At 43.1% G+C, this 24542-nt stretch overlaps 1 protein-coding gene across 1 annotated transcript in view; it reads left to right on the top strand.

Moving 5' to 3' along the window:
* YPEL2 (yippee like 2) overlaps positions 1–24203 on the top strand; it is a 101116-nt gene extending 76913 nt beyond the window's left edge. Inside the window, exons 4-5 of the mRNA XM_068268773.1 lie at positions 2258–2366; positions 20782–24203. Of these exons, the coding sequence (XP_068124874.1) occupies positions 2258–2366; positions 20782–20871 (199 nt within the window). The 3' untranslated portion in view covers positions 20872–24203. The remainder of the gene's footprint in view (positions 1–2257; positions 2367–20781) is intronic.
* The last annotated feature ends 339 nt before the right edge of the window (positions 24204–24542 follow it).

The raw sequence follows: 24542 nt of genomic DNA, 5'->3' as shown, positions 1-24542 counted from the left end.
TTTTTTTTTATGTACTGTGTATATTGTAATTGTAGCATTTTTTCTTTATTATGTAGTAGTGTGTAGCAATAAAAAATAAAAACAGTTTTATAATTTGTAACGTGACATTTTGCAAATAGATGTTTCATTTCTTTCTGAGCTCTGTGTACACTTCCACTTGGTTATTGACTGATTACTGCAGACAGTATACATGCCTAGTAGTCATTAGGTTTAATTAAAAAAAAAAAAGTTTTTTTATGGTATTAATCAAGAAAATATCAAATATGACAAATAAAAATATAATCTAGTTGCTCAACTTCTATTCTGACTGACAAAATTTATGTTTAAACAGGCCTAGTTGTACTGCAGAGTAAGAGAACAGCAGTTTCTAACCATTAGTCAACAAGTTTGGACTGGAGATATTGCTTTTGTAAAGTACCATCATTTTTCCCCATTACCAAAAATGGATACTCCAAAATACAAATGAAATGTTTATTTTCAATAATTTGTATATTAACCACTTTCTGAATTTACAACCGTATATTCAGGTCCCTTGAGACTCCATCTTAGCTCTAGGGGCGTATATACAGTATATGTACTCTGCCGCGATTGCCTGCCTCATTCTTAATCTATTCAGGAGTGGTAGTGGTCAATGAGATGTAAAAAATTACAAGTAGAATAATGCAGAGTTTTATGCATAAGCACCTTGAAAATGGACCAGCTGATTTAAGCTGAGGTGGGATTCGATTGATCCATTTTCAAGCTGTATCATCTTAGAATTATTTGCATCTCATGCACTATCCCCATCGCTGGAAAAATTTCAGGAGGTTAAATCATCAGATTATTAAGATTCACATACTGGAAGGGTTTAAAGGAGTACTGTAGGGGAAAAAAAGAGTTGAACTTACCTGGGACTTTCTAATGGTCCTCCGCAGATGACCTGTGCCCACACAGCTGCTCACCAATGCTCCAGTCCCCGCCTCTGGTTTACTTCTGGAATTTCCGACTTTAAAGTTGGAAAACCACTGCGCGGCCGTGTCCTTGCACCTGCTGATGTCACTGGGAGTTTATGGCTCAGACCCAGTATGGTCTATGCCTGCGCAGTACGCTCCCGGCGCAGTGGTTTTCCGACTTTAAAGTCAGAAATTCCGGAAGTAAACAAGAGGCAGGAAACTGAGAATCGCTGAGTGGCTGCGCAGGCACAGGTCATCTGCGGGGGACAGTTAGAAGCCCCAGGTAAGTTCAACTCATTTTCCCCCTACCCCTCTACAGTATTCCTTTAAGTTAAAGGGTAAAATTCAGCAACTATATAGTTTAAGGAAATGTCAAACATAACCCTGAAGATACAGATTCCCTTTTATAATTTATCAAGATACACAGTTAAAATAACAGAAAAAAATTACCTACTTTATCATCTCAAGATGAAATATATGATGAACAAGTGATGAACTCGCTCTCGCTCCATTCCACAATTCAGGAATATTGTTACATTTATCTGATAAGCCGCAAACCATTCATCTTGCCCATCTTATGTTTAAGAAGTTTTACACAATAGGTGCTCAAACATTAAATTGGTATCCAACTGTATAAATTTCTTCATCAGCATAAGCTATGATGTATTGTGGCACTTCTGAAGTGAAGTATATGCTATTATTTATATACTTCAAGAGTGCCAACATACATTATTGAATCTGGATCTATGGTACATAGCCAGTAGTATGAAGCCTTGTGTTTAATTTTTCATAAAGACCAACTGTTCATCTCAGGTAATTGCATTATTTGAATGCAAGGAAAGAAAACAAACAAACATTCAATGTTTATGGAGGCTCTTCCACATGTAACTGCTGAACTGGAATGGACCAGGAACCAAAAGACAGGTAAACTCTGCTTCTGCAACCAACCTTGCCTATTCTACGTGTGTCATTATGGTGCTCAGTGGGGGAGAGATGGACACAGCTGCAACACGATTCCCACTTCCGCCTCATGACAATAAAGTAACCCTATCAAACAAGCATGTGTAATGATCTAAAATGCCACACAGAATCCATTACAACTGTGAGATTTTACTTGCTTGAAATTAGTTTCTCCATGAAGATGCTTAAGTCCTTTATAATCCATAAAGTATATGTTACAGTATTGGAAAACAGTTTGGTACGCAGTTCAAATAATTCTCTAGACTTTGTTTCTCTATTATTGTTTTCTTAAGTGCTTATTTTTATTTGGAAACTTTCCTTCACTGATTTGTAGTGTAAATATACCTTTTTGTCTTCTGATGCAGTGTAAATGTTGGTTGCGGGCCTGCAGAAGAGCGAGTGTTACTTACAGGGCTCCATGCAGTAGCAGACATCTACTGTGAAAATTGCAAGACCACATTGGGCTGGAAATATGTAAGTATACTTATGTAGGTTAGCCATTAGTAGCACTGGAGACCATACATTTGATTTGCTAAATTATTCAAGTTCTATTGTTACAACTGGTTTAAAGCGGGCCTGAACTCTTACACAAAGGCAAGGAAACACAGAGAAATCCATCCTGTGTGTGTTTATAGAGAACAGCCTGTCTAATTCTCCCTTCTCAGCAAGTAATGAGCTAGGGTAATTTGAGTTGTCCGCTGTCTGCTGAATTCTAAGCTAATATGTAAACACAGGAGGTTAACCCTTGCTGTGTTCCAAGGATACCAGGAAGTAGCCACTCTGCAGAATCTTAGTAGGAGTTATATAGTCTGTAACAAGAAATGTTTTTCTTTAAATGTTAATATGCTTTTGCTTATCTTTTAGCAGAGAGGAAGTCCTGAGTTAACTTCCACTTCAAAGGAAACCTGAAGTGAGAGGGATATGGAGGCTGCCATATGTATTGCTTTTTTAAACAATACCAATTGCCTGGCAGTCCTGCTGATCCTCTGCCTCCAATACTTTTAGTAATGGACCCTGAATTCTGACTTCAGTCTGACTAGATAATCTGCATGCTTGCTTCAGTATGCGATTCAGACACTACTGATGCATGAAACCTCAGCAGGACACCAGGAGAATGGTATTGTTTAAAAGGAAATACTGGTATGCGGTCTCCACATAACTCTCACTTCAGACGTCCTTTAATGAATATTATAAGTGATAGCTTGATAAAATTATTAATTTACCATATTTTATTATGATTACTGAAAACTTGGTAATTTATATTAATTTGCCAAATGGTTTTCACTGAAGTCTGGTACAGACCTTAGACGTCTGTCATCCGTTTGTGATTGTTTCATTCATGCAAGTTACAGAGTTAATGTATAAAGAACAAAAACCCTTCTAGTGAAAAGTGCAATGTTGCCCCCTAAAAAAGGAAGGTAGGTGCAGATTACTCTTTAAATAATGTCGGGAAAGCGAGACCAAGATAGAGGACAGGACAATGGGCAGAGCAGGCAGTTACTTTTGTGAACACAAGCACATTTAAACTTCACTTAGACAAAGACAGAAAGGGGAAGGATTAGTCTAATAAACTTTCACTACATAAGGGTTATAAGCTTCATGCAGATGCTACTTCACGGTCACCTAGAATGTTTCAAATGACAACTTAGGAACAGTTGCTGTACAAACGCACTGCTTGGCTTTATACCAAGCTGGCTGTTTTGCTGTATGGAGAGGGGAGGGGGAAAGGAAGACTGGGAGGTATGCAGCTGCAAGCACTACAAAAGAAAGATGAAGGCAGTTGGCGAAGACAAGTGCCAGATCACTAAAGGGGAGGCTGGTGACATTGTAGGACTATGTATACACCCTAGAATTTTACCTGTGATAAAAGTTTAGTGTATAGTATGTATGCAGCTTTAGTGTCCAAATTCTGTTTTGTCTCTGTGGGGCAATGTTTTGATTACACCACATTTAAAGGACTAATACCAAAATGGTTTAATGCACGTGTGTGCATCCATAAGAAATCTAGATTTTTTTTTCCCAGAGTAAAATGCACTATAATTTTTCTTTTCAAGTCGCTGTCACAACAGGTTAGAACAGTGATCTGCAAACTTGGCTCTCCAGCTGTTGGGGAACTACAAGTCCCACAATGCATTGCACCAGTCTGACAGTCCCAGTCATGATTCATAAAGGCAAATGCATTGTGGGACTTGTAGTTCCTTAACAGCTGGAGAGCCAAGTTTGCAGATCACTGGGTTAGAAGAATTTGACAGGTTTTGGACTCATCCATTCCCTCAAGAGGGATTCTCAGGGTTTTCTTTATTTTCAAAAGCACTGAATGGCAGTTGCACACTCTAAGTGCCAACATAGTGTGCAAGTGAGTAGGCAGCCTGTATGAAATCTTTAGATGCTTTACAATGAGTGCTTTTGTAAAGCATAAATTAAATGTTTAGAATCCCCCATGAGGAGATGGGCTAGTCCAAAGCCTGTCAGATTTTTACTACATACTGTACGTGATAGCAGCATAGTAGAAAAGTGCTGTTGCTACGATACTGGCCCTTTAAAGGGACTCTGAGCACTGCATAAAATCGCAAATTGGACTTACCTGGGGCTTCCTCCAGCCCCCAGTAGCCTGCGAAGTCCCCCGACATCCTCCTGGCTCCTCTCCCGAGTCCCACTGGTGGCTCCGTTGATTGGCTTCAGCCTGAAGTCGCCCGTGTATGCCCCCGCCACACGCTACCTGTCTTCACGCCGGCCGGCGTGAGAGTCCTGCGCATGCGCGGTTCTGTCTAAAAGAAATGCGCAGGACTCTCGTGCCGGCCGGGGTGATGATGCGTAGTGTGCGTGGCACGGGCTTATACGGGTGACTTCAGGCCAAAGTTGCCAATTAACAGAGCCACCAGCAGGACCGGGAGAGCAGCCAAGAGGATGTCGGGGGACCTTGCAGTCTACCGGGGGCTGGAGAAAGCCCCAGGTAGTCCAAATATCAATTTTATGCAGAGCTCAGGGTCTCTTTAACCACTTCGCATTCAGACCTTGTTTCCCCCTTATGGACCAGAGCAGTTTTGACAGTTTAGCTATGTCCCTATTTAGCAATAATGTTATCCCTATTTATGACACCTAAATGAAATATATATCATTTATTTCAAGACTAACTGGGCTTTCATTGTATGGCATTTTTTCCCTTGAACAGGTTTGTTTGCTATGCATTTTAATAGGAAAAAAAATAGAAAAAAACACATTATTTTTCACTTTTACCAATTTCAGTTTAATAAATGGTATCATCCTGGTTTAAAACTTCTTGCAATTTCAGTTTAAAGAGACTCTGTAACAAAAATGTCAGCCTTATATCTTCTATCCTATAAGTTCCTATACCTGTTCTAATGTGCCCTGTCTTACTGCAGCCTTTCCTAGTTGCACAGTGGCTGTATTATCTCATAGTTACATAGTTACATAGTTATTATGGTTGAAAAAAGATCTACGTCCATCGAGTTCAACCAGTACAAAATACAACTCCAGCCCGTCCCCCACATACCCCTGTTGATCCAGAGGAAGGCGAAAAAACCCTTACAAGGCATGGTCCAATTAGCCCCAAAATGGAAAAATTCCTTCCCGACTCCAGATGGCAATCAGATAAAAATCCCTGGATCAATTTCATTAGGCATTACCTAGTAATTGTAGCCATGGATGTCTTTCAACGCAAGGAAAGCATCTAAGCCCCCTTTAAATGCAGGTATAGAGTTTGCCATAACGACTTCCTGTGGCAATGCATTCCACATCTTAATCACTCTTACTGTAAAGAACCCTTTCCTAAATAAATGGCTAAAACGTTTTTCCTTCATGCGCAGATCATGTCCTCTAGTCCTTTGAGAAGGCCTAGGGACAAAAAGCTCATCCGCCAAGCTATTATATTGCCCTCTGATGTATTTATACATGTTAATTAGATCTCCTCTAAGGCGTCTTTTTTCTCTAGACTAAATAAACCCAGTTTATCTAACCTTACATGGTAAGCGAGACCTTCCATCCCACGTATCAATTTTGTTGCTTGTCTCTGCACCTGCTCTAAAACTACAATATCTTTTTTGTAATGTGGTGCCCAGAACTGAATTCCATATTCCAGATGTGGCCTTACTAGAGAGTTAAACAGGGGCAATATTATGCTAGCATCTCGAGTTTTTATTTCCCTTTTAATGCATCCCAAAATTTTGTTCGCTTTAGCTGCAGCGGCTTGGCATTGAGTACGATTATTTAACTTGTTGTCGATGAGTACTCCTAAGTCCTTCTCCAAGTTTGATGTCCCCAACTGTATCCCATTTATTTTGTTTGGTGCTAGACCATTGGTACGACCAAAATGCATGACTTTACATTTTTCAACATTGAATTTCATCTGCCATTTATGTGCCCATATAGCCATCCTATCCAGATCCTGTTGCAATATGACACTATCTTCCTGAGAGTTTATGATTCTGCACAATTTTGTATCATCTGCAAAAATAGCAACATTGCTCACTACTGCATCTACTAGGTCATTAATAAATACATTGAAGAGCACTGGACCCAGTACAGACCCCTGTGGGACCCCACTGCTAACAGTCTCCCATTTTGAGTATGATCCATTGACCACAACTTTTTGTTTTCTGTCCATTAGCCAGTTCCCTATCCATGCACACAGACTCTTCCCCAGTCCTTGCATCCTCATCTTTTGCACCAGACTTTTGTGGGGAACAGTGTCGAAGGCCTTTGCAAAGTCCAAGTATATCACATCTACAGCATTCCCAATATCCATATTAGCATTCACTACCTCATAAAAGCTGAGCATGTTAGTCAAACAGGACCTGTCTTTAGTAAACCCATGTTGATGCTGAGAAATAAGATTATTTTCTACTATGAAGTCATGTATAGTATCTCTTAGTAACCCCTCAAATAGTTTGCATACAACTGATGTTAAGCTTACAGGTCTATAATTTCCTGGATCTGATTTTTTGCCCTTCTTAAATAATGGGAAAACGTGGGCTGTACGCCAATCCACTGGGACTCTGCCAGTTGAAAGAGAGTCACAATGTAACGATCGGTGTCAGCACGCAGAGAGAATCTGATTATTGGTGATCTGCAGTATCACCAAGAATACAGATATATACCTGATTATTGATGATCTGCAGAATCACTGATAATACAGATATATTACTAACCTCTGGACACCTATGTATATAAGAGTGTTTGGTGTAACAGTAATACTTTAAGAAACACACCTGATGAGCAGGTGAACTTTGGCAGTATAGGCAATACTGCTTTTAGAGTGTACAGGAACCTTCTAGCAGCCTGAGACTCTCCAAGGGGTGGAGTCAGGCTGGTGGTAGGAAGGACCAGAGAGTGAGTGACACCTGAAGGTGTATGTCTCTATCTGACCCGGAGACTATCTCTTAAGGGGAGAGATAGCTCTCGAGGTCGGGCAAGCCAGGTCGGCAACACAAGGACAGACAAAGTACAAAGACTGAAGGCTGATTCGGTATCCAAGGCAAACAGGGTTTGGCAACGGAATATCAGATGTGCAAGGTACCGAATCAGAGATCAGAGGAATAGTCAGGAAAGCAATAAGTCATAACAGATATCAAACAATGCCTAGTCTGGGTGTGAGGTCCGTGGTCTCTACACCCTGAAACTAGTCTGGTGTATAACAGAATGGTAATACAAGATCCCTAGTCTGGGTGTGAGATCCGTGGTCTCTACACCCTGGAACTAGTCTGATGAATAACAGAATGATAATACAAGTAATCTGGCTCAGTGTGAATTCCCAGGTCCTCCTGGTTCAAACACACTGTTGGATCTGACTAAGGTCTGAGTGCTTTCACAAAGTGTTCGCAACGGCAGACAACTTGTAACTGGCCAGCAGTAACTATATATGGAGTAGTGCTCTCTGGCGCCACCCCTAAGTGATCAACCAATAGTTACCAGCTCTGGGGCCAGCTGACCGGCTTGGTCAGCTGATTCCCCCCCCCCCACCCCCCCTTGCCCACCATAAAAGTTCTGCCTCTCAGAGCGCGCGCGCGTATTCCTAAGCCTGTGCGAACTACCGCCGCGCTGGACGCGGAACCAGCCACCTTGCTGTCAGCACACGCGGCGGCTTTTCCGCGTTCTCTCACACACAAAAGATAAGATAAAGGGGTTTATCTATAACTGAACTTAATTCCCTTAGGACCCGAGGATGCATGCCATCCGGGCCAGGTGCCTTGTCTATTTTTAATTTATTTAGTCTTGCCTTCACTTCTTCCTGCGTTAAGTATTTAATATTACAGTTAGAAGATTGAGACTCTTCTGCCTCTGTAATTTGCAACAGTGCTGTTTCCTTTGTGAAGACAGAAGCAAAGAAAGCATTTAATAACTCTGCCTTACCTTGGTCATCCACCATTGAGTTCCCACCCTCATCCTTTAGGAGTCCTATACAGTCAACCTTTCTTTTTTTTTAGAATTGATGTACTTGTAAATCTTTTTTGGGTTAGATTTGATATCCCTAGAGATTTGATTTTCAGCTTCGATCTTTGCCAGCCTAATTTCTTTTTTTTACAATTTTTATTGCACTCCTTATAATTGCGTAGTGCAGCCTCGGTCCCCTCCTGTTTTAGGACCTTATAGACATTCTTTTTCCTCTTCATTTTATCCCTAACCTTTCTAATCATTCATAGAGGCCTTTTTTTATTCCTAGACATTTTGTTTCCATATGGGATATACATACTACAATATTGATTGAGAATAAGTTTAAAAGCTTGCCATTTCCCTTCAATGTCCTCCCCTTGTAGTACATTGTCCCAGTTCACCAAACTTAGTGTCTGCCTAATTTAATTGAACTTTGCTTTTCTAAAATTCATAGTTTTAGTGGTCCCGCTGCCCCGTGGCCTATCAGTCACCAGATCAAATGTTATCATGTTGTGATCACTATTTCCCAAATGTTCTTGAACCTGCACATTTGATACATTATCTGGTCTATTAGAAATGATCAGATCCAGCAACGCATTCCCCCTAGTTGGTTCCGTTACCATTTGAGTCAAGTAATTGTCCTGTAGTGCTGCCAGAAATCTGCTGCTTTTACCAGAATGGGTAGCCTCAATACCCCAGTCAATGTCTGGAAAGTTGAAGTTGCCCATAACTATGACCTCATTTTTACTTGCAGCTTTTTCAATTTGCTGTAGTAATCGCAGTTCTGCAGCTTCCTTAATATGAGGTGGTCTGTAGCATACCCCAATAAGCAATAGGCAACTTTTATTTCCACCATGAATATTTACCCAAACGGACTCCACATCTTCGCAATCTTCCTCCATCTCATCGTTGAGGACAGCTGTAAGAGAATTCTTAACAAAGAGACAAACCCCTCCACCTTTTTCCCCTGTTCTATCCCTCCTAAACACATTGTATCCTTTTAAATTGGCTATCCAGTCATGGCTTTCATCCATCCATGTTTCGGTTATTCCCACAATGTCATAGCCTTTGTCATTCAGAATGAACTCTAGTTCGTCTATTTTATTTGCAAGGCTCCGAGCATTGGTTACCATGCACTTTATATTTTTACCACCACATTTACCAATTTTGTTTACATGAAATGGGCTACTTGAAGTTTTACCAACCTCCTTAATCTTTACACTGTCCTCACCACCCTCTCCACCCCCCATAATGTTAGGCTCCCACTGTCTTTTTACCTTATCTTGTCTACATATTGAGACTTTATCCTCCCGCCTCCCCCCAGATCCTAGTTTAAAATCTCCTCCAACCGTTTAGCCATCTTCTCCCCCAATGCAGCTGCACCCTCCCCATTAAGGTGCAGCCCATCCATGCTGTAGAACCTGTAGCCGACTGCAAAGTCTGCCCAGTTCTCCAGGAACCCAAACCCTTCCTTCCTACACCAATTTCTCAGCCACTTATTTAACTCCCTAAGCTCCCTCTGTCTCTCAGATGTAGCACGTGGCACTGGCAGTATTTCAGAGCACACCACCTTGGATCTCCAAGTACCTGAAAATCATTTTTGAGGACCTTCCATCTCCCACTAACTTTGTCATTTGTGCCAATGTGTACCATGACAGCTGGGTCATCCCCAGCCCCACCCAATAATCTGTCAATTCTTTCCGCTACATGCCGAACCCGAGCACCCGGGAGGCCATAGACTGTACGGCATCCACGGTTTCTTCGACAGATTACCCTATCTGTGCGCCTAATAATTGAATCCCCTACCACCAGTACCTGTCTTGCCTTAGCTGCACTCCTATTTCCTTTCCCGTTACAGCAGTCTGCCCCTTGGTTGCTAAGGAGCACATTCTGCTGCAGCATTGCTACTCCAGAATCATTCTCCCCAATATTACGCAAACATGCATACTTATTAGTGAGGGACAACTCGGGACTAGCCTCCCTGCCACTTTTTCCCCTACCCTTTCTAACTGTGACCCAACTAGCGGCTACCTCTGCTTCTTGGTCCGGCTTTACTCCACCCACCTCATCTTCACCGGTTCCATCCAGTGTCTGGACCGTGAGATCCAAGCCCCTCTCCATGTTGTGTATGCGTCTCAGTGTTGCGAGATGCTTATTTAGCTCTGCGACTTCCGCCTCTAACTGAGCAACACGCACACACCCAGGGCAACAGTAAACACCCTCAATCCGCTGATCAAGGCATGCATACATGTCGCAGGATGTGACACATGATGACTATTGTGTGGGGAAAAATTATTTAAAGTAAACTGTGGCGGTAAAAGATGAAACGGGAGAGTGAGTGAAGTTCGGGAATGAGTGCAGCCGGGGTGGAAGAGGGGGAGGGGTGGAGGGGGAGTGAGTGAAGTTGGGGTGGAGGAGGGGGAGTGAGTAAAGTTGGGGTGGAGGAGGGGGAGGGGAGAAGAGGAGGGGGAGTGAGTGAAGCTGGGGTGGAGTCCTCAAAACTTAAAGACTACACCACGACGTGTTAGCACATTCTAACCAATGCAAAAAAACGCAATATTGGTTTGTTTGTTTTTTTTTTGTTTTTTTTTAGTCCTTACCTGCTTCCTCTCACCTCTCTCTTTGTGCCTGTGTTTTAACGCCTGTTTTTAACGCCTATGCCACTTAGTGAGCAAGCCACAGACTGAGCAAGCTCAGTACTGAGTCCTGAAGCTGACCAAATACCTCCTGTTACAGCTAATCCCTCCCCCTAGCTAATTACCTAGCACACTAGAGAAAAAAAATGTACTTTTAAAAATTAACACTTGCTGCTAGATATCTGATGAATCGCAATGCACAAGCCACCAGATATCAAAGCAGCAAAACACACTTTACAAACAACAGCAATATAATATAATCAGAGCTTGCAATTCCCAGCAGTGAAGTGAAGTGAAGTGAAACAGCCCTCCACCAAGATTAGGGCTTTGGCCTACACTTCTGTTATATAATCTAATCTTCTTTCCTCTGACAGCTTTGTTGGGCTCAGGCACTCAGGCTGGAATGTGCAGCTCTGCTTGTGATAGGATAGAAGCTATACACACCCTCTCCACGCCCCCTGCAGGCTCTGTGTAAGTCCCAGACTGAGCTCCTCTGAGCCTATCACATTCTGGTAACAACTATGTCTTGTTTGTTTGTAAACACTGCCTAAAACTGGCAATTACAAGCCAGGATTGCAGCAGGGAGTGGCAGAAACAGCACAGAGGGGCCCAGGAGAAAATAATGAATAGCATGGTATGCTTTTTATTGTAAGAATTTTAGAGTACAGATTCTCTTTAAACATAAAAAGCGCTATTGTAGATTAAAAAAAAAAAATGTTGTTTGGCTAGTTCTACTGTTTATCACCAAACTTAAATTACGTTCCTGTCACAATTTATGGTGAAGATATTTGATCATGAAATAGTGTTACAGTGTGCATTTTTCACTATGAACTAAGAAAATAAATAAAATTATTTTTAATGGTAAAAATCAATCTTATTGGCTCAGGGAACATATATTTGCTTTTACCAATTGGTGTTGCAGCAGATAGTGCATAGAAGCTAGCCCAATCATGCACAGCTGTGCTTCAGCTACACGACTTATATCTACGTCCTCGAGGCTTAGATGAAGTCACAGAGGACGGAGATATACTGTAGCGGTGGAAAAAGTGGTTAAACAAGACCTGTATTAAACTTTATATAGCTTGACAGCTTGGAGCTCTGAACAAATATTAAAGTTTCATCTGTGTTATTTAATATTTCATGATAGGTTGGGAGCTTTTTTTAAAAAAAATTTTTTTAGCATTTTATGTAAATAAGACTTCTCAAAGTGCTGTTGCCTGCTTGAATTCATTGTATTTGTCTTTCATTCATGTTGGACAGGTCACTTGGTTTTTATTATGAGATAAAAACCGGTTATGTTTTAATGAAAAATGTATGTTTTGACATGATGAATTAATGTATAAAGTGATACAATATCAAGGAAAAAGATCATGGCCCTTATAAAATTCACTTTTTCTCCTAAGGTTTCTCCTAGGTGATATTTACATACCTTATCAATGAAATGCTTTTAAAAGCAGCCAGCAAGCAAGGACATACTCTGAAATTGAATCATTTTGACAGTACTTTTTCATCTACTTTTTGTTACTTTTTAAAGTTATTTTACACTAAAGATGAAAAATGATCTATTAGAAAAACTTAAGAGAAAAAGTAAATTGAAAAAGGGCCTCTGGCTTGCTGGTGATTTAAAAGGCATTTTATTGATGACAAGTTTGAAAATATCACTTAAAGAGAATCTGTACTCTAATATTCTTACAATAAAAAGCATACCATTCTATTCCTTATTTTCTCCTGTACCCCTCTGTGCTGTTTCTGCCACTCCCTGCTGCAATCCTGGTTTGTAATGAACAGTTTTAGGCAGTGTTTACAAACAAAAGACTGGCTTCTAACCAGAGTATCATAGGCTGAGAACTAGCTTACTGTGTGACTCATGCAGAGCTTGGAGGGTGTGTGTAAAGCTTCTGCCAATGACAAGCAGTTCTGCACATTCCACACATTCCAGCCTCTGCCCGACAGACACGACAGAGGAAAGGAGATAAGATTTATTACAGAGACAGTGCAAGTAGGAACGGCTGCAGTAAGACAGACCACATTAGAACAGGTTATGGAACTTATAGGATAGAAGAAATAAGGCTGAAAATTTTGTTACAGAGTCTCTTTAAAGTGGTCTGAAAGTCAGCATTTCTACTTTGCTCTAAAAGATTCCTTGCAGCTTGAAAGCTACGATCCCAGAATTTTTTTTTTTAGCAGAACATCACTGAAATGGTTAAACAAAGCACTTTGTCCTGCCATTCAGCTTCAAATCCGCATCCAAACTGGAGATAACAGTATCTTGCATTCCAACGTTGATACATGTGTGTAACAAGTGAAAAGGAGCTCTCTGTGAAGCTCTCTGTACTTCAAGCACACAAACGGCTCAGAACAGCGAATTAGAAGATGTTCATACACAATAAAAAGCCGTTTGAATAAAATGCAATCCATAAGCCTTCAAGATCCGCACCATCAAAAATCCAGACCGTTACAGTCCTTTCTCAAATCATCATAGACCCACACTAACTATCCCCATTAAAACTCATGTTTATCTAACATGAGATTAGATGGGACTCCCTTCTCTGCCGCAGAGACTTTTGTCAATGCGGACGTTGTCGGCATGACAAGTGAAGCACGTCGGCATGAGGCTTATTGGCCGCTCTGCTTGTGGGTGGTACTGGCCACCTATGATTGGACAATGTGAAGTTCTCTGTGTTGCGGACGCCGTCGGCTTCATTCTGATTGGATGGGAGAGGACTGTGGAGCTCTACAATGGACGGGAGCTTATACATCATTTTGTGGACACAATGATCTTACAACGTAAGTCCCTTGTAGGCTATTACGAGGGTGACAAGTGGAGAGTGTCACAGATTATGGTTTTATATTTGATAGAGGTATTTTTTGTACTTCTGCAGCTTCCTGTCCGTCGGCTGTATGGTGATTGGGCAATCACAGCTCCTGGGCTGTATCTGATTGGTGGACATTTCTCATACATTGTCACGTACCTGGAGTTATGGAGACCGTTATGCTGAGGACAGCAACTCCTGCAACTTACCAACCAAAGGCCCTGAGCTGGGAACAGGGTACTCTGGTTGGCACGGGGCAGAAGTGCTCGCAGAACCAGTAGTTGGAGTAAACCGGAACTGGAGACTTCCGCAGGACGGGTCTGGTACTGCAATGACCCGTACACCAGTGTTGGTCTTGACACGCAGATCCTGTAGTCAGTAGGCAGGAGAGCAGATCCGTGAACAAGCCAGGGTCGGTAACAGAGCGGGTAGTCAGACAAGCAGGGTTCGGCAACAAAGCGGGTTCTCAGACGGGCAAGGTTCGGCAGCAGAGCGGGTAGTCGTAAGTAGCAAGGGTCAAAGCCAGAGCGGATAGTCAGACAAGCCAAGGTCAGCATGGAGCAGGATCAGGATACAGGCAGACAGAATGTCAGGTCACGGGAACCAAACTAGCTGCAATACTACAGCACAGAGGTCTGGGCTCTCCAGGCTTAAATAGGCCTTTTGGCGCGCACCGCGCAATGCGCGCACGGCGTAGCGCGTCACGCACGCAGACGGCCCTCACACCAACGCCTTTCAGCGCTAATGCTCACGCCGCACAACGCAACACGCACTGGCGAGCACCGACAGACCACCCTGCAAGGAGGCCCGCCGGGACCCCCCAGGACGCCTGCCAGCATCCGCATGTGCCAGCCGCCTCGCCTGGACAGGTAACTGACCGTGACAATGCCCCCTCCTTACGGGCAGCCTCCGGATGCCTTTTGGGCTTGGTTTATCAGGAAACCTCTGATGGAACCTCCTTACCAATGCAGTTGCATGGACAAACGAGGCTGGTTCCCAAGAGTTGTCCTCAACTCCATAGTCTCTCCACTTGATCAAGTATTGTACACCACCATTCCTCCATCTGGAATCAAGGATATCCTCCACTTCAAATTCCTGTTCACCATCCACCATATCCGGTGGAGGTGGTACAGAGTTTTGTCCCAGAAAGAGTTCCGGTGATACCGGTTTCAATAAAGAAGCATGAAATACAGGGTGTATTCTGAACCTGCTGGGAAGTTCGAGTTCATAGGATGCTTGTCCTACTCTTCTTTTTATTTCAAAAGGTCCAATAAATTTGGGACCCAATTTCTTGGACGGACATGAGAGTTTCAGATTCCTGGTTGATAAGTACACACGATCTCCGGTTCCCAAGTCCAAGTCTCCCCTCCTGTGACAATCAGCCTTCCTCTTGAAGTTCCCTTGAGCCTGAGCCATAGATTGTTGCAGTAGTTGATTATTTTGAGCCAGCCATTTGACTAATTCTTCCGCAGCAGGAACCGGAGATTCTTTTATCATTCCAGGCAAAAATGACGGATTGTAACCGTAATTAGCAAAGAATGGGGTTTGTTTAGTAGAAGAATGTACAGAATTATTATAAGCAAATTCCGCAGATGGTAACAACTGAGACCAGTTATCCTGTAATCCTGAAATGAAGCATCTGAGGTACTGTTCCAATGTCTGGTTGGTGCGTTCTGTTTGTCCGTTGGATTGGGGATGATAAGCGGATGAGAAATGCAACTGTATATTGAGTAATTGGCATAAACTTTTCCAGAATTGTGACGTGAACTGAGTCCCTCTGTCTGACACAATGTTGTTAGGAACCCCATGCAAACGTACAATCTCTCTGATGAATACTGTAGCCGTGATTCTGGCGGAAGGTAATCCCGTCATGGGAATGAAGTGCGCCATTTTTGTCAATCGATCCACCACCACAAAAATCGTATTTGAACCTTCCGCATTTGGTAATTCTACAATGAAGTCCATAGAAATTGAGTGCCATGGTCTAGGAGGAACAGGCAGAGGGTCCAACAACCCCCAAGGTTTAAGCTTCAAACCCTTACTCCGATTACACACCTGACAAGACTTGACATACTTCTCACAGTCTTTTCGTAGAGCTGGCCACCAAAAAGTGCGCTGAATTAATTCACATGTTTTTGCACTGCCAAAATGACCGGTCCACTGATGGTCATGATATAGTTTGAACACTTCCCGTCGATGATCCTCGGGCACGAAGATTCTATTCTTAAAGAGCCACAAGCCATCCTTGGCCACCAACTGTGCTTTAACTTTATCTGGTGGGTCTGAAGTATTTTGACGAAGTTGCTCTATCAGATCGGGTTGTATCAATAGAAAGTTCTGTTTAGAAAGAACAGTGTCCATTACAGGTGACGTATCATCTTCAGGAAACATGCGAGACAACGCATCTGGTTTAGTGTTCTTTGACCCAGGTCGATATGTGATATGAAACGAAAATCTTGAAAAAAAAAGTGCCCATCTCGCCTGTCTGGGGTTGAGTCTCTTTGCCGTCTTCAGGTACTCCAGGTTCCTATGATCCGTGTAAATCAGTATATCTTGGGATGCTCCTTCCAATAAATACCTCCATTCCTCTAAGGCATATTTGATAGCCAGTAACTCCCTGTCCCCCACGTCATAGTTCCTTTCCGCATCAGACAATTTCTTAGAGAAGAATGCTATGGGATGAAGTACGGCTTTTTCACCTGATCTCTGAGACAAAATTGCACCCACTGCCGAGTCCGAAGCGTCCACCTCAAGGATGTACGGTAATACTGGGTCAGGGTGTCTGAGAATGGATGCAGAAGTAAATAACTCCTTGAGCTTTTCAAAGGCACACTGGGCTTCAGCTGTCCATTTGAACGGAATGTGTTGCCGGGTGAGATTTGTAATGGGTAAGATGATGGCAGAAAAGTTCCTAATAAACTTCCTGTAGAAATTTGCAAACCCTACAAACCTTTGAACTGCTTTCCGGTTGATGGGAGCTGGCCACTGCAGAATGGCTTGGACTTTCTGTGGATCCATGGTGAACCCCTCAGCAGAAATAATGAGCCCCAAGAATTGAATTGTATGTTGTTCGAACTCACATTTCTCGGCCTTCGCATACAGACTATGCAATCGTAGTTGTTCCAGTACTTGACAGACTTGTCTCCTATGTTCTTCCAAAGATGCTGAAAAAATCAAGATGTCGTCCAAGTAAACTACTAAAAAGTGATCAATAAATTCCCTTAGTACATCATTAATAAAGTGCTGAAAAGTGGCTGGTGCATTACAAAGCCCAAAGGGCATGACCAGATACTCGTAATGACCGTAGCGTGATCTGAAGGCGGTCTTCCATTCATCTCCTTCCCTTATTCTTACTAGATTATAGGCCCCTCTGAGATCCAGCTTTGTAAAAATCTTAGCATCACGTAGTTTCTGAAATAGTTCTGGCATCAGTGGTAAAGGGTACCTGTTCTTGATCGTGACTTTGTTCAATTCCCTGTAATCGATGCAGGGTCTGAGAGTCCCATCCTTTTTCTGTACAAAGAAAATTCCAGCACCCGCAGAGGACTTTGAGGGTCGAATGAAGCCTTTCCTTACATTTTCCTCGATGTATTCTCTCAACACCTCCTGTTCTGGCTCTGAGAGAGGAAACATTCGGCTAAAGGGGATGGCTGAACCAGGAAATAAGTCGATAGGACAATCATACGGCCGATGAGGAGGTAGTACGTCTGCTTTCTTCTTATCAAAAACGTCAAGAAATGCATGGTATTGTTCAGGTATGGTTTCTTGTAAAGAAGTTGTACAAAGAAGAGTACCTACTGGTCCTGGCCGCTCCCTTATACAACTTTTGTCACAGTAGGTAGAGGGAAAAGATATGGTGCCAGAAGACCAATTAATAGCAGGGTTATGCGCCTGAAGCCACGGTAATCCTAAAATAACGGGATGTAGAGGTGACGTAAGAAGATCCAATGTTAGCTGTTCCTTATGTAACCCTTGAATAGTTGTGGCTATGGGTAATGTCTCCCAGATGACAGGTCCAGAGCTGACTTCACTACCGTCAGCTAGGTGAATGAGAAGGGGGTTCTTCTTATACTGCATAGGAATCTGATGAGTGGTAGCAAATGTAATGTCCATAAAGCAACTACATGCGCCAGAGTCGATGATAGCTGAAACTTCAAGGTTTCCTCCGGTTAGCTGAAAAGAAACAGGGACAGAAAAATGATTAGAGGTTGGTCGGATAATCTGGAAATTACCTACAGGACGTATCCATGGCGCTTGCTTCTTACCAGGCCTACGAACCGGGCAAGCTTCTAGGAAATGGCCTGCTGCCCCACAATAGAAACACAAATTTCCTTGACGTCTTCTCTGTCTTTCTTCTGGAGGAAGACGAGGGCGGATTACACCGTTCTGCATTGGCTCAGGCTGATCCGGTTGATCTTCAGTTTTCACAGGAGCAGGAGAGCTGGTAGGAAAGGAAGGTACCCAGTTGAAACGTGGGTTACGCTCACTAGCCCTCTCCAACTGGCGTTCCCGGAATCGCCTGTCAATTTGAACTGCCGCAGTGATTAATAATTCCAGAGTAGTGGGAGCATCAGCTCTAGACAATTCATCCTTGATATGGGCTGCAAGTCCCTTCCGGTATTGATATCTTAAAGCAGAATCATTCCAGTCCGTGTCGGCCGCCCAACGGCGGAACTCTGAAGTGTATTCTTCCACCGTCCGACGACCTTGACGTAAGTAACCTAATGCGGTCTCAGCAGTAGCACCGCGCTGCGGGTCATCGTATAAAACGGCCATAGCCTCAAACAGGGTCTCTGAAGTTGCTAGGGACGCGTGCTTCTGATCCATAAGATTATGGGCCCATGCTTGGGGTTCACCCTGAAGTAAGGAAATAATGAGTCCCACCTTGATTTCCTCGGAGAAGTAAGTACGGGGTTGCAGGTTGAAATATAACTGGCAGGAGTGACGGAAAGCACGGAATTTAGTTCTGTCTCCAGAAAAACGTTCAGGCATGATTACACGTGGCTCAGGAGGAGGTGTTGCAGCTGGAGGTGCAGGAGGTGTATTATTGACTGGGGGAGGGTTAGTTACTGGAGCTTGCCCCCCGGCTGCAGTTAGTGCACCGACTCTTCCTTCCAGGCGTAAGTGACTGGTCTGTAGCTCCTTAATGGCATCAGTCAGGGCCGCCATCTGTTCATATAGGGTAGTCAGAACCTTCGCTGCCTCAGCGGTCTCCATGTCGTGGCTGTAGTATTCTGTCACGTACCTGGAGTTATGGAGACCGTTATGCTGAGGACAGCAACTCCTGCAACTTACCAACCAAAGGCCCTGAGCTGGGAACAGGGTACTCTGGTTGGCACGGGGCAGAAGTGCTCGCAGAACCAGTAGTTGGAGTAAACCGGAACTGGAGACTTCCGCAGGACGGGTCTGGTACTGCAATGACCCGTACACCAGTGTTGGTCTTGACACGCAGATCCTGTAGTCAGTAGGCAGGAGAGCAGATCCGTGAACAAGCCAGGGTCGGTAACAGAGCGGGTAGTCAGACAAGCAGGGTTCGGCAACAAAGCGGGTTCTCAGACGGGCAAGGTTCGGCAGCAGAGCGGGTAGTCGTAAGTAGCAAGGGTCAAAGCCAGAGCGGATAGTCAGACAAGCCAAGGTCAGCATGGAGCAGGATCAGGATACAGGCAGACAGAATGTCAGGTCACGGGAACCAAACTAGCTGCAATACTACAGCACAGAGGTCTGGGCTCTCCAGGCTTAAATAGGCCTTTTGGCGCGCACCGCGCAATGCGCGCACGGCGTAGCGCGTCACGCACGCACGGTGCGACGTGCTGCGCGCGCATGCGCACACACGAACGCGCGCATGCGCAAACACACGCGCGCGCCCGCGCACGCGCAAACGCGCACAAACAAGAAAGATGCATAAAACAGACATCCCTGCGCGCGCGCGCAGACGGCCCTCACACCAACGCCTTTCAGCGCTAATGCTCACGCCGCACAACGCAACACGCACTGGCGAGCACCGACAGACCACCCTGCAAGGAGGCCCGCCGGGACCCCCCAGGACGCCTGCCAGCATCCGCATGTGCCAGCCGCCTCGCCTGGACAGGTAACTGACCGTGACATACATATGCAGCAACAATAATGAGATAGTTCTCTATGTGGTCCTCCTATGTGTTAGATAAACATGAGTTTTAATGGGGATAGTTAGTGTGGGTCTATGATGATTTGAGAAAGGACTGTAACGGTCCGAAACGCCTGTGCGTCATCTGACATGTACCCATGCTATTTTATCATGTTTTTATGACTTTGATACATTACATAAACTGGATTTTTGATGGTGCGGATCTTGAAGGCTTATGGATTGATACTCGGTGCTTCAGAGTGGATCCTAGCACATCATACTGTTATCATTGGTGCAGCAACAATCTTGTTCTGAATAAAATGCAATGACCGCTTCTAGGGCACGATAAACTACACTTTGGAAACTGGTAATTTGTAAACAGACAATATTACTTGTGCACAAAAGCAAATATTACAACTGTATGAGTAATAAAAAGTAGTAAAACACATTTTTATTGAATGTTATGTCGGAGTTTCAGACCACTTTAAGGTGACCACTAATGATACAATTTGCCAAATGATTGTATACGAACAATTCTTCGAATAAACGATCGGAAATGTTCATTAGGGACCACTAACTATCAAAAATCTCCCAACCAATCTGATCAGATTGACAGGATCGATCTGAAAATCGAATGATTTAATTAATCTGAGCCCCTGTGTCTTTCTAAAGTGGCAGGTCTTGACAGACCTCCTCCCAATTACTACTTCTAGAAATTAAATGGGACATTAACAACTATTACTATTTGAATCACAGCACTTGTCATTTTTTTGTATCCGTTAACTTCCTAATGGTGTTGCGACTAATCAAAAAAAAGTGGAAAAATCACAAAACGTTCTCTTTGAATATTTGATTGAGCAGTTTGCTGTATAGTGTTCATTAATAACTGAGAAGGTTACATTATGTAATGGTCCGTATAATGATCGGAGGTCTCTTTTTTTCTGTAGGAACATGCTTTTGAAAGCAGCCAGAAGTATAAAGAAGGAAAATACATCATTGAATTAGCTCACATGATCAAGGATAACGGCTGGGATTGAAGACCGAGACACGCCTGAATAGAACATCCAGCCGAACGTGTTATCCTTAGAATGAGCGAGTAACTGAGTGCTTGGTTTCATATGATTCAGAGGCTGTGCCGCATGGAGCATCCTCTCACCCTTAATCCATCATTCTTGGTGAATGGCCTCTAAACTTCTGACACTCTGTCTCTTTGCTTTGTATCCCTTTTGTGAGTTGCCCTTGGCCTCCTGCTCTTTTGTAGAGTTGGCTAAAGAAAAGCATCAGGAGCCTCATAGACCAACCAGTTCTTTTCATGTTAGAGTTGACTTAAAGCTGTGTGTAACATGATGTAAAGGAAGTGGCACACGGGGGTCGTCCTGTAGAACAGAGGGGACGTGCAGTCATGTACATGGCAGGAGGGACATATGTTGATGATGATCTGCAGTTTAAGCTCTGAAACCTGTTTCCTTCAAGAGGAAAATACCTCACTGTTACTTTTAGATAATGTGTGTGTTGTTATCCTAAGAAAAGTGGGTTGTTAATTTATACCTTGAAGAAACCAAAAATACCCAGATTAGTACACTGATGAAGCTGCATTAATCTGTTTAACCATCTAGCGGTACTTACCCTTTCCTACAATCCAGAGGATATTGATAAATTGCCTAGTCTGTGATTTTAGGCCCCTTAGTTTACTTAAAGATGTACGAATTTATCAGGGAAACATAATTTCATACTAAATGCAAATTTTTCCTTTTGAATTTCACACGTTGGATATGATGAGAGTCCTTTGTTTTATTACATTTGCATTTGTCTGCTCTGGTACTAAAGCTTGCAGAGTCCAGGGTACGTCAATGTGCACATTGGATGTGTAGTACGTACTTGTGCATTTTATGGCCCATTTGTTTTTTCTGTGGAGCAGTGAGCAGTCAGCAGGGTAAATACTGACCACCAAGCGTTTATCTGCCGCAGAATCAGTACGACTGTCACAGAAGTAAGGACATTATCTAACAAAATGCAACGTGGCAATCATTTTAAGTTACCTTTATTTTTGTTACTTTTTTTTCTTACCTATGGTAAAACTTAATTTGTTCAATTGGCCATCCAAAAACTACTTTTACTTATTACCTGCAATAATTGAAACATTTCCCACTAAAACAGGGACAATGCATTTGTCATTGCTAACAATCATTTAAAGAGGAACTGTAACCAAAATAACCTAATTAATACCATTTTTTTTTTTTTTACAAAATGTATTTGTAAATTCAGTCAGTGTTTGCCCATTGTAAAATCTTACTTCTCCCTTATTTACTTTTTGAAATGTATCACAGGCAGCAACATCTGGCAAGTGATCTCTGCGGAATGTTCGTTACTGAGAGTTCTAAAGCCAGTGAAAAACCATACCCAGTCTCCCAGAATTCTGGGGGGGGGGGGGGGAGAGAGAAAGAATTCCACATGATAAACAGTCTAGGATAAGCCTACGCACCAATATATAGCGACAGGAAGTTTTCTGATGCTGAAACCAGGATATTTAATGTAAACGTGGGGATCCTGAATACTTTAATGCACTCTACTATGTTGTTACAGTTCCTCTTTAAAGCAAACCTGTAGACAGTTACAATGTCAAACACCTGTTACTAAAGAAACTTGAGTTTCCTGGTTGTCGCACCCCTGTCCTCATAGCAGTTGGCATGGTGACCAAATGAAATATCCAGTCATTGTCTTGTGGGTGCTGGATAGGACTATGCAGGTCATGAACAGCAGATCGGTCACAATTGTAGTGCCTGCTGTAATGTACCAGTGTTTCTTATAGCTGTATTTCTGCATGTAGGTTTTCTTTACAATTGCTCTTTGAGTTCCAGAAATGTGAGCTCATTATGGATTGTTTTCTTTTGCTTTTGGTTAAGCAGAAACACAGATGATTTTCCCATCTCTAAGGGCCCGTTTCCACTAGTGCGGCGCGATTTCGACGGGAAAATCGCGGCAACGAATCCACATACAGTTGCGGTTTCGTTGGCGTTTCTATGCGGGTTTTCACGCGGCATCGCTCGTGTTTTGCACAACGCGATTTTAACCGTGTCAATGCCGGCATGCATTGACATGGGGTTTTAAGCGAAAACACATGCGGAAACGCCGGGAAAACCGCAAGACTAAAATCCTTGCGGTTTTCCTATTTAGTTACATTACCGACGAATCGTGTGCAGCGTGCAAATTCTGATGGATCTGCCATGCAGGTTTCTTCTGCATGACAAACCGCACAGAATCCCGCACAAGTGGAAACAGTCCCATCCTCTTGTATTGTCTATGCGAATCTGCATGCAGGAAACGCTTGCAGATTCGCTCTAGTGGAAACGGGACCTAAAAAATGTTTTATTCACCTTTTTTTATTTTCTTCACATTTCAGATGTTTGTTTTATAACTGTGGAGGTGGGCTCAGTTTGTTTTGTGTCAGCAGTTCTGCCACAGTTGCCCATCTAATCAGATCCCTGTAAAAGCTCTTGCTTTCATTTTATTACTAATTGATTAATCCTTTATTATTTCATATCCATTTGTTCCACATTTCAGTTTCTTGCACTTACTGAAGTAGAAAGTAAGTTTTAAAGGAAAACCAAAGGATCATTTTTCATTTTGCTATGTTGCTACCTGTCGGTGTAACAGGAAGTAGACTGTATAATAAGAAAGTGCTATTATTGTGTTGTTGTTTTTTTCTGTAGCATAATGTTGTATGTAACACATCTCTTCATCTCAGTGAAGATGCACTTGTGCAGAATGTATAAGTCTGAGTTACTGAAAACCTTTGTGCTTTAATGTAAGGTCGGTTTGACAAGTTCCACTGAAACATGGCTGTTTTTCCAGAGTGTCAGGTTCACTTCATGTGCTACAGCATTCTCTCATACAGAAGAGATGTTCTACCATAAAACTTCAGGGGCAGGTTTATCAACAGCAGTTTAAAAAAAAAGGGGGAACCCTCATAACAAGTAAGAATCCTCATTTACTGTAACAGGAAATGCCTAATTAGTTGCGTTGGGCAACTGCTCCACTTTTATTCCAGTCTTATTTCTACCTGCCTTACATTTTACCCCCTATGAATCTGCCTTGAGATTGGACAAGAATGTCACTCTGCAATTATTTTCAGTATTTGTTTACCACCCTGTTCTGCTAGTGGTGTTCAAGTCTAATTGTGCATCTTGCCTAATAAAGTTGAAGAGTCGCTGCATCCTCCTCCTGCGTCCGTGTCAGCCGTAGTGCGTGGACATGATGACCCCCTCACCTCCTTCATGTGCACTTCAGCCACCCTGAATGCCCGCCCCTTAAGGCTCCAGTGGGTCTTGATTGGCTGCCCAGGCAGAGGGGGGCAGTCCGGAGAGCAGGGGATGGAGAGCAGACTGTGTGCGGAGGGGGGGGGGGGGGGGCAGTGGGAAAACAGGGGGAGGGGGTGGTGATGCTGCTGCCTTCAGGGTGGGGCAATGGAGCAGCCACAGGTTCTTGCGCCCATTATTGTAGCAAGCTTACAGACTAGTGTAATCAGTCATCCTATCTTTGACCACCTTTATTATATGACATGCTGTCTGACTCCATTTTGACACATTAGGAATATTTTAAAGTAAACACATAGCGTGTTACAAACGTACATCCTGAACTAAGAGGTGAAAGATAAGCATGTAGTCTGGAAGTATCCACTTCATGCTCTGCCTAACCTCTGCCACAGGAC

This window comes from Hyperolius riggenbachi, chromosome 2 (genome assembly GCF_040937935.1).
Source record: "Hyperolius riggenbachi isolate aHypRig1 chromosome 2, aHypRig1.pri, whole genome shotgun sequence".
Lineage (NCBI taxonomy): Eukaryota > Metazoa > Chordata > Amphibia > Anura > Hyperoliidae > Hyperolius > Hyperolius riggenbachi.
The sequence above is the reverse complement of the archived record's forward strand: the minus strand, read 5'-3'. Positions and strand labels throughout refer to the sequence as shown.